The sequence below is a fragment of the Pseudopipra pipra genome, chromosome 13 (genome assembly GCF_036250125.1).
Source record: "Pseudopipra pipra isolate bDixPip1 chromosome 13, bDixPip1.hap1, whole genome shotgun sequence".
In the NCBI taxonomy this organism is placed as follows: Eukaryota; Metazoa; Chordata; class Aves; order Passeriformes; family Pipridae; genus Pseudopipra; species Pseudopipra pipra.
The window spans coordinates 9,432,113-9,442,731 of NC_087561.1; the positions used below are offsets into that span (position 1 = coordinate 9,432,113).

Consider the following 10,619-nt stretch of genomic DNA (forward strand, 5'->3'; position numbering starts at 1 on the left):
AATGGAAAACTGATCTGTTTGATCCAGCAAACTGCTTTCTCTGTCATGTACCCAAGTACAAGCTTGGCAGAGTCTCCAGAAGCAGCACTGAGATAGCTGGAGCTCTGCACCTCAACCTGTAGTCTTAAGAATAGTCCCAGAACTGCCTGGAGAAACAAGTTCTAAAATATACAAAATCTTTTCAGTGTAAATGTATTTGAGGATGTTTTTGAGGAATGAGGCAGCACCAATGGAGGAGTTCAATGCTGTCCCATCAACCCACAGAAACAGAGCTTGCTTGGACCTCAGCTAGAGGTGTGGGAAAGGTGATCTCCATGTGCAACCAGCTATTGGCCTTTCTTTTGTAACTGCTAAGCAACAATTAGCACTTGTATAACTCTGCCATTTGCACAGTGTCAGGTTTGTTTAATCAGTCCTCACAACAGCCCTGTGAGGTAGGCGAGAAAGCTGCAAAAGGAGGATACTACTTATCCTCACTTTACACTAAAGCATCAGACCTGTAGAGAGTTGTTCTCAGTCCCATGTCCTGGATGGAGAAATTCAGCAAAGACTTTAAAACGACCTGTCTTGAGGCCAGAGAGGAATCCAGGATTTTGAAGAACGTAGACACTTGCTCAGTAAAGACTCAGTTTTCACTCATTCCAACATCAGTCCAAGGAAGAATTTAACACTTCACATTTAGTTTTCACCTAAATTCTGAACCTACTCAAGGCATGAAATGTCTCAAAATGTACAAGTAATCTGTTAACTTACTGGTCTCATAAGATGTGCCAGAAATCTTGCTATAAGTATTCAGCAACTTCATATTTACAGCTCTGAGCTACTGATTGACAAGTATGTACATACACGGAGAACTACACACATTTTGCTGCACACTGGTAACCTACTTCCACAGATACAGTTTTCATATACAAAGGTTAAACTTTTTTAACTATTAAAACATTGCCACCCTGAACATAAAGCAAACTTTTTTAAAAAATTCGAAACAAGGTACTCTTTGTACAAACCTAGTTCTGAATCAAAAGGCCATACTGAAAACAGTCCCCATCTTGTTCCTGCTAAGTCTGTCTAGAATGCAATATTTCACTGGCATTTGCACTTCAACATGAAGCATGGTCTCCAAGTTAATAACTGTGTACAGATTCTTACATCTCAAGTACTGCATGTAAGAGTTCCTCCTGAGAAGTAAGTTAAGAATTGCTTAGAAAACTGGTTATTTCTACAAAGAATTTGGAACCTTTGGACTAGCATCTGGTGAGTCTGGTGTTTCAAAGCTTCAGATTCATGCTGGCCTGATTTACAAAGAAGAGATAGTTCCTGTTTCTGTTTCTGCAGTGTGAGAAATTATACAAGCCAACTTACTACCTGATTTAATGTTGTAATGAAGGAAAACCATCTTTAGCAGGGTTATTCCTTTCAGTCCGTTACTGAAGATACAGGAACTACAGCTCTGTGTGTGTGTGTGTTTTCTTTTTAAACGTGTCTCTCTAACGAGAGCTACTTATTGGAGAAGGCATTCACTTCCCCCTCCGTGGCTGTAGTCTGTGGGAGAGCTCCTAACAAAGTTCTTTGTTAGTGTTTGTAAGACTGGAGATGAGGTTTAATTGAGGGATTTGTGCTGAATGTTCTTTCGCTTTGAGTCTTAGTGCTGCAATGCTTGACGTTTTCCTTTCAACTGCTGCTGGATCAGTGAAGGCAGTAAGAGCAGGGTCTGACGGGGGTCCAGGAGCTTTCATTAGTACTGAAGCTGTTGTCACAAGAGGATTTAAAGCATTGAGAAACCTGTATTTGAAAGAAGTCAATATTATCCAAATTAAGAATTGTTTTGGAGAACAAGTACTTACTGAGTTGCAGCTTCCCCCACCCAAAGTATTAGAAAAAAATCTGCCAAAATTTCCAATTTCTTCCACGTGTACATTTTGTTTTAGCTTGATTTTGCAGCATAGTCTCTTGCCTTTAAAAAAAACAAACCAAAACAAAACCAACCAGAAACCTCCACTCTAAATAAAAAACCAAAACACTTTTAAATAAAATGAAAAAGAGATGATCAGACGTGGCATGCAGATACCTAGAACAGCATTTGCTTAACTCCTCATGCTAAATCCTTTCCAAACAAACCTGGGATGCTGCAGATCAGCCTGTTCTCTGAAAGCAATAAACCATCTCATAAAAAGACCAATTTATATGGCTGTTTATGCAGCCAATTTGTTCAGATCAACTGATTCCATGTGAAAAGCAGCATTTGTTTGTCTGTTAATGTGGAACTACCATACAAGCTCCAATTTCAGCAAGAGTGCTGTCTTCTGTTTCTATAAATATTTTTATATTTTAAAAATATATATATTTATATATCTACATACCTATTACATGTATACACATACACTATACACATGCTTTTTTCCTATTTTATGGGGTACACTAGAGCAGCAGTAGCATTTTGCTGATAAATTTCAGGTTGCCAGGCAAGAAAGCCCAGACAGTAGGTTCAGCCAAAATGAATTGCTGGAGTGTCTGACTACAGAGAAAGAAAAGGAGACTGGCTGTGGGCTCGTTCTGCGTGCTGAGAGCACATCACCTGCCAAGGGAAACGGGCTGGCTTTTAGTAGGACATGTAAGAGTCAGGAAGATCTCTCTCAATCTCTCTCTCTCCAGCTGTGTCTCTATACATAGCCAGGCTCCTAGTCTTCTGAGAAGAAATGTTAAATACCTTTATTCTGTCAAATCACCTACACACCATGTCTGCCTGCAGCCACATCTTTATGGTGTATAACCTGAGTTAGCCTGAGACAAGGATGAAGCTGCAGCCACCCGGGTCACAGCAGTCTGTGTGAAGACTAGAGTTCAGTGAGACCAAAATTGCAGTAAGTATGCACAACTGGTCTTCAAAAAACAATTACATGTTAATTTTTTACTAGCATGACAAACTTAAATCTTGCTATTCCTAATCAAGCTATCCTACATGGGAACTAACCCATTTTATTAAGTTTATTTCTCTATGGGAACACATTTATTGAGAACATGTGAGTATGAAACTAAAAAAAAATGCAGCATTTTTTAACGGTTTTGAGATTTAGAAAAAAAAATTGATTCTGTACCTTCCAAAATGTGGATTTAAAATAGGATTTCTGAAGAGAGAAGTCCAGGTAAGGCTGTTGAGGCCAAATGGCCCTAAGGTTGAAGGACTAAAAGCTGGAGACATGGATGGCACAGCCAATGTTGAAAGAGGCATTGACCTCCACGTGGGATCTAGGAGGGGAGAATGACTCAGTGGAACATCCAAAAATAGACCAAGTGGGTGTGTTAAGGAGATTCCTGGAACAGTCCCCAGAATTTCATTTTTTTCACGTTTTCTCCACTTTGCCCTTCTGTTTTGGAACCAGACCTTCAATAAAAAATTATAAAGGCATTAGATGAACTTACTCTGTAGCTTGTCTTACCAGATACTACTGCATGCATTGATGCAGGTAGCAAAATATTTACTGTTAAACCAAAACCCCCTTCCTTTAATACAAAAGATCCATTCATAAATGCCTTAGTGGGTTTATTAACAAATAAATCACTTGCAAGTATTGTAAATTTGTCTACTCACATATGTTTTAAAGCCATTGTAATACCTATCACCTGAAAACTCATGAGCAGTTATTAAAAATTATCATTCTCCCTTTCATAAGCTATTTATTGAAAGTTAAACTTCAACAAAGCCATTCAAGAGGTGGCTATTTCTGTACAGATACCTCAGGAAGCAACTTAATCATGACCGTAAGAGTAACTAGGCCAAACATATATGTGCTTTTTATCTTGGTAGCTGCATCATACAGTTTTATGTAGAGAATTCAAAAGTAAAATGAGAACTTTTGCTACCTACCGTGAATGCAAACAGCACATGAAAGTGATTAACTGAATTGCAGTGAAAGCCAATACTAAACTAGAAAATCTAGTAAGCAGTATCAGAACAGGGTATCAAGATGTTTCTAAAAGGGCTCTAGCTACTATTAGGTTTGTGTAGTATGCTGGTATGTTGCCTCTTCAAGCCTGACTAGTCATTACTTTAGCCCATTAAACATCTTTTAAAGACTTAAGTCAACTGAATCTACAGATCAGAAAACTGAGGCTTCACACTGTTATTCTTTAGGATTCACTGAGCAGAACGTTCAGACTCAGGATGGCAGCAAAGAGGAGTGAAGAGTATCAGCTCTAAAGTGAGGGAGAGAGAATCTAAATTGAGGATATATAAAAATGCCAAAAATGTGAACACAAAAGGTGTTGAACACTCAACATCCAAATGTAACTCAGCAGCTCAGGTTCCTCCAGCCCCCTCGGCAGTGGGGGCCATTGGAGGTGGATTCTGAACTGGATCTGGATTTGGAAGAAAAGGCATTACCTGTGGCCCATAATCTCATTCAGCAGTCTGGTGTATAACTACTGTTGCAATTCAGTGAGCTGCTTGCAAGCACCTCCTATGTATAAAACTTGAATGCACTAATCAGGATTCAATATTATAAATAATAATGATAAATAGAGAGTGGTAACACAAGGAAGAAGAGTTGTTTGAAAGGCCAATTTGTGTCCTGGATAAAATTATGACTCTCTAAAATTTACTTCTGATTTACAGCAAAGGTAAACTTCAAATATGAGGGTCTTTTACCATAATAATGTAGATGACTTCTTAATAAGAATCTATCGAGGCCACTAAAGCAAACTAAAATCATAAAATTAAACTGCAAAAATTAAAGTATCAAAAAAATTACAACATGTTCTAAAATTAGTTATTCCTCTGATATTGGTATTTCTGAAATAGTAAAATTCTATAGAAATCTGTATTATGACTTTGGAAGCAGCAGTTTTACAGATGCTTGCTTTTTCAATAGTTTCTTTTTGTATCCTCAATTACATTTCAGCCAAAAAAATGTTTTCAAAGAGTTTTAAATAACAGCTAAAAATCAGGTTTTTGGGGGTCCCGGTTTCGCTGTTTGCTTTATCTCAGACATGCCATATAACCATTTCCAGAAATGTGACTTACCTTCAGGTGCTCAAATAACATGAGGTGTGTTTGGAGGGAAGGCCCTTCACACACTGCAGCACGTCCAGCCTTTGTGTCCCTCTGTCAGTAACAACTGCCTCCTTCAAAGCACTCGCTCTGGGGTTTTCAGGAGCCAGCTGAAGGACTACTGCTCTACTCCTTTCAATGCATCTAGTATCTTTACACTGTGAGCTGCTGTTCTCCTGGAAGAGGGATTTATATCCCTTGGGTTACATATGTAGCTGTCTCGCTGCACAAGCAGTGGGCAGAGGGAGGTGTCTTTAGCAGAAAAGTCAGAACATCAAAATTGTGACGCTGTTACTTAAAATTCTTGAGTGCTTTGACTCATTCTTTGTCCTTTCTCCAGCAGCCCGTGGCTTTCAGTGGTCAGATGTCTTACAAAAGAATATCTGAACCCCTGAAATGCCAGGCAGCTGTGCCCGTGTGACAGGGAGGACACTTGGTCTGTATTAGTCCAACACAGGGGGGTGGTAAGAAAAAAACCCCTCAATTACTGAGATCAGATGACTTTAAATCACTATTAACCAGTAATCCTAAATATTTGTAAGTGGAACTTAGCTAAGATCTCATAGCAGAAGATCAACTCAAAGGTGTTAGTGTTTTCTGTGAAAATAAAGTCCAGTTGGAAAGGCAGTGAACTGTCTCACACTGCAGATATGCAGATACAGCCTTTCCTAAAAAGGATAAATGCTGCCGAGGTGTACATGACCTTACTAAATCTTAGCACTGTTCTTCAATCTGTTCTTGATAAAGAAGCCTAACACAAAATGAGATATCTGCTTTCCTGCTTTCTCTGCCTAAAGGAAATCCATTTGATCACTGCAGTGCAGACGTGCACTCGAACTACAAAATAATTTCTTTAATGTTACAGGTAATTTCGCGCTTAAAACCAAACTTTAGTCATCTTTCAGATTTTTTATTTATCAAACTGGAAGGAAATGCCAGCATACATATCTAATAATTACCTTTAGAAAAAGGCTGGCTTTCAGTTCCTTAGTGGTACAAACATCAATGCAAGTGGTAATAGAAGAGCAGATCCACATCTCATACCTTACACTGACGTGAGAAACAGCTTTCAAAATCTACTGCATACATTATAGTCATTAACATTCAGATTAGTCATCTTGAACCTTTTGTTAAGTGGTTTTCCTTTGCTTCAAATAAAAGGCTTAACTTGCCTTTACTCTATTTTCAGACACATCTCAAGTGCCAAACTAACCGTAACAGAAACTGCTATACCAGTCTTAAGATTTTTATGGTATGACTGTAATATCAGTGGTAAAATAACTGTGGAAAAAATGCATTACTTACTACTCAAAGATGAGTTTTAAACCATCAAGTTTGAATTGTATGCTAAATATTACCCAGACTTTATTTGCAATTACAGCATATCTGACAAGAGATTTAGGTCTTTCATAAAGGAAAAGGTGAGCATGTAAAATTTGATAGCTTTCTTGCTGTAATTTTCTTTAAAAATGTATCCTATTTAATTGATGTAATACCTAATGACGCTAAAAAGAAACAGATGTGTCTAACTGTATCGTGTTTCTGCTGCAGCTGAATAAGAGGGTTATAATGAGAAAATATGACAAGGATGCCCAGATCCATTATATCTGTAAGCTCATGTTTTAAAACTGATGCGATTTATGGTACTGAAATACCCATGGAATGTTTTACTGCTCACGTTAACAAAATAACATATTCTTTTAACTTTTTCCTCTTTTCCTCCCATCCTAACAGTATGAATTATGAGAAGCAGAATGGCAACAACAGATGCAAATGCTACTGAAGAGCACCCCAACATGGCTCCAGGTTATGAAAAGGTTTTGCAGACTCTCCGACTACCCCTTTCCCAAGGTAAGGAATGCTGCCATCTCCCCTCCTCTATACAAGTAAATAATGGGGGTTGGGTGAGGGGATCTCTTTGAAGTGATGCTGGAATGAGCATATGTTCATGCAATTTTTTTTCTTATTTTTTCATTTTCATGTAAGATTCAGAATGCAAGAGGAGGAACAATGCTGTGCCTGGTACCCGTTTCAGCTGGCTGATGGAAGGCTGTCCCCAGAGAAGCAAACCTCAATTTGAAAACATACTGAGGTGAAGAAATGGTCTGACTGCATTGGGTAAGATCAGTTTGTTCAGTTTACACTCGAGTAAATAAAGAGATACAAGTTTTCATGTCAACTGGTTTAGCCAGGTACCGTGGGACAGGACTGGAAGTCTTCACTTCACACGGGATGCCTTATAGAGCAATTATGAGCACAGGCACATGAGGCAAGCATTTGGGAATTAAGGTAGCTTGCTAAGTACAGTACATCACTATTGATACAGTACCTATTCCTATGCATCCCCTTCCCTCCAGGCTAAGCCCCATTTCTCGCAGGATAAGAACACATGCACTGGAGCTGAGGCACTGTGCACTGCAAGCTCACTCTAAACAACTGTGCTGACTCTGTGCTCTGTGCCCAGGAGACTTGTGTTAAGATGTGATATCTTCAGGAGGTAAGGAGGTGCCAGGAACAGCTCTCTGCTGTTCCTTCCATCCACTGCGGATGCATCAGCTCTGCTATTTCCCTTGTTAATTCCTTTTTTACTCCATCAAACATAAACATTTCAATTTCTTCTTGATGAGTCATTGAGAAAAGAGTCCCTCTTTGCCATATACCACTGCACCATTCCTTCACAGGATCTACAGAGCATGTACCCCACAAAGGGAATGTGACAGTAACAGGTAAATCAACAGCTTTCCACCCATATCTTTTCCACTGTTAGATGCCATGTGTAATTGCCAGAGACTGGGCCATTTCAGTGACTGGAGGTTTTAGGGACTGTTGATGGTAGGAAGAGGAGAGGGCACATAATTTCCTCCAAGTCCAAAAAAGAGAGATGAAAAGTGCATCTAGATATTCTCAGATGAGTCACTTATGAAGTACCATTCATACTTCTAAGGCCTTTTCTGAAGATGGTGCATATTAAAAAAAAACAAACTAAAGAAGTTACAATTTTACAGACATTAGCTAGTGTGAACCATCACCGATCCAGTGACTGAAGTAATGACAACGTATACAAACAAGGATCTGGCATCAACAGTAACAAAGCTACAGGAGTTAGTAGGGCTGTCACACTGAGCAGCTGTACCAGTTCTCAGTCTTTCACAAGTAGGCACAAACCCAGAGCTGTGCTGGAACAGTCAATATCTGATATACAGAACAAGCCAAATTTAGTGCAATTGTCATTTTGAGCTTAAAAATACTTTGAAAGCCTTCACTCCTTTTGAAACAACTATTATTTTTTTTAAGGCTATAGTTTCTGTATAAAAAGGATTTCTAGGTTATACAAGAGATGAATCTAAAGAAACTGCTCCTTAAGAGGTATTGTTAAGCAGGAGTGCACAGAGTCAGGAAAAGTTACTGAGGGTTATTTGTAGTTTAAGCAAACTGCAGGCTACAAGTCATTAGTGTCTGTCTCTGTATGATGAAGCTCTACGGGCGTTGTTACAATCACAGTCCGGCCAGGCATGAAATTTTTCTGGACAGTGCCTGACTGTCATATATGAATGTCAAATTAATCTTTCATTTGTTTTGACCAGTCATTTAGAAGTGTGACTGTTTTATGGAGCTAAGTTAGAGCAAGAAGAGGATGTAAACTTCACTGCAGCCTGGGTAAATAACTTTGGATGCCTCACAGAACCCCTCATTTGCTGTGAACCACCTGATTTATTTTTTTTTAAAAAGCTGTTTCAGCACTCAGGAGACACTACATGCCTTTAGACCCACGAAGGCGGCAGCACACGCGGGTGTGAAGCGCAACCTGGGAGCGCTCCCGAACCCTTTCCCCGCCGCGGAGGTACCGCGTCCCTTCCCCCGTCCCTTCAGCACCCCCGGCGCGGACAGGACGCGATCCCGGCCCCCGCCGCTATTCCCTTCCCTCCCGGCTGAGCACGGGGACAGCGCCCTGTGTTCCCCCTGCTCTCAGCGCTCCTGGGGCGTCTCTGAGCTCGCCCCCAGCCCCCAGGAGGGCTCCCCGGTACTGCCGCGCCCGTCACTCACCTGCACCCGGGCTTCCGTCAGGTCCAGGCGCAGGGCCAGCTCCTCTCTGCGGGGGCACACACGATTAGCGCCGGAGCCCGGCGGCCGCCCCGCACGGCCCCCCCCGCCCGCCCCTCCCGCTACCTGGTGAACACGTCGGGGTAGTGCGACTTGCGGAAGGCGCGCTCCAGCTCCTCCAGCTGGAAGGTGCTGAACGTGGTGCGGTAGCGCCGCTGCTTCCTCTTCACCGGACCGGGCGCCTCGGGGCCGGGCGGGCGCCCCCCGCGCCCCTCGGCCGGCGGATCCTCCGCGGGGCTGCGCGCCCGGACGGGCCGCGGCGGCACCGAGCGCTCCGCGCCTGCGGGGGAGAACCGCGGAGTTACCGGGGCGGGCGGGGAGCGCCCCGCCGCCCCTCACCGTGCCCACCGCGCCGCCCGCACCGCACCGCACCGCGCTGCCCCTCACCGTGCCGGCCCGCGGCGGGGCCCCGGCCCAGGATGCTGTCGATGAAGTAGGAGGTGAGCAGGTGCAGGGCCGGCGGGGCGGCGGGGGCCGCGCTCTGCATGGCTGCGGGCCGGCGGCGGGGCAGGGCCCCCGCGCCGCTCCCGGTTTTATGGTGGCGGGCAGCGCCCGGCTCCGCGCCCCGGCATTAGCATTTCATTAGCGCGTGGCGTCAAGGCCGGGGGTGGGACGCGCCGGGCCCCGCTCGCCGCGCAGGGGCCGGGCCGCCTCCCCCGGGGGGCAGGGAGAGCCGCCCCGTCGGGGCAGCCCCGGGGCAGGGCGCTGCCTTGGTGCCCTGCCCTGCCCTGCCCTGCCCTGCCCTGCCCTGCCCTCGGACCTTACCGACCGCTCCCGCGGGCCGGCGGTAACTTTTTCAAGGCTCCTTCGAGGGCGCGGGGCGGCTGCGGTGAAATCGATGCCTAAGGCATCAAAGTTGTGCGGCTGGGTCGGCAGCGGGGCCTGACAGCCCCCGGCTGAGCCCCGGCAGTGCGAGGGAGATCACTCCCTGACACAGAGGGAGAAGGATCACTAGAATTTGCCTTTATTGCTTCCGATGAACTTGAACTTGTTGAATTCAGCGTTTTAAGACTGATCTTGCAAAGTGCCGTGTGCCGGCAGGTGCGGGGGGAGCGTGCAAACCCAGGCAAGACTGAGCCCTTTTTCCTGGAGATCTCTGATTCCACTCCTGCTAGAATTCTGTTGTGTGTGCTGTTACAGCAATGATTCCTCAACAGGAGGTCTGGAAACTATTTCTTGCACAGGGAGACTTCCATCAGTTCTCTGATCTTACTGTGGTGTACTGATAGAGACTGACATAAATTAGATGATGAAATTACTCAGTCCCAGGGTCTTGATTTTGGGGGTTGAGGATGAAATACTACTTTCTAGAGTGTCTTACAGAGAGTGCAGCAGAAAGGGGCTAAAAAAACCACAAAAGTGGGTGAAAGCTGAAGCCAGACAAATTCAGATTAGAAATTAGATATAGATTTAAAAATCTGTGGGTTTATAACTAACTTTTGAAACAATGTAGGTGGTGGTTTTCTGTGTT

At 43.6% G+C, this 10,619-nt stretch overlaps 1 protein-coding gene across 1 annotated transcript; it reads right to left on the bottom strand.

The window, feature by feature from the left end:
* Positions 1-384: 384 nt before the first annotated feature.
* LOC135421447 (homeobox protein ARX-like) lies at positions 385-9,696 on the bottom strand. The gene is made up of 5 exons (XM_064669932.1): positions 9,536-9,696; positions 9,215-9,428; positions 9,092-9,137; positions 3,096-3,382; positions 385-1,782 (listed from the first exon to the last, which is right to left on the bottom strand). The coding sequence occupies exons 1-5, from the start codon at positions 9,633-9,635 to the stop codon at positions 1,557-1,559; spliced, it is 873 nt and encodes a 290-aa protein (XP_064526002.1). The 5' UTR covers positions 9,636-9,696; the 3' UTR covers positions 385-1,556.
* Positions 9,697-10,619: the final 923 nt, after the last annotated feature.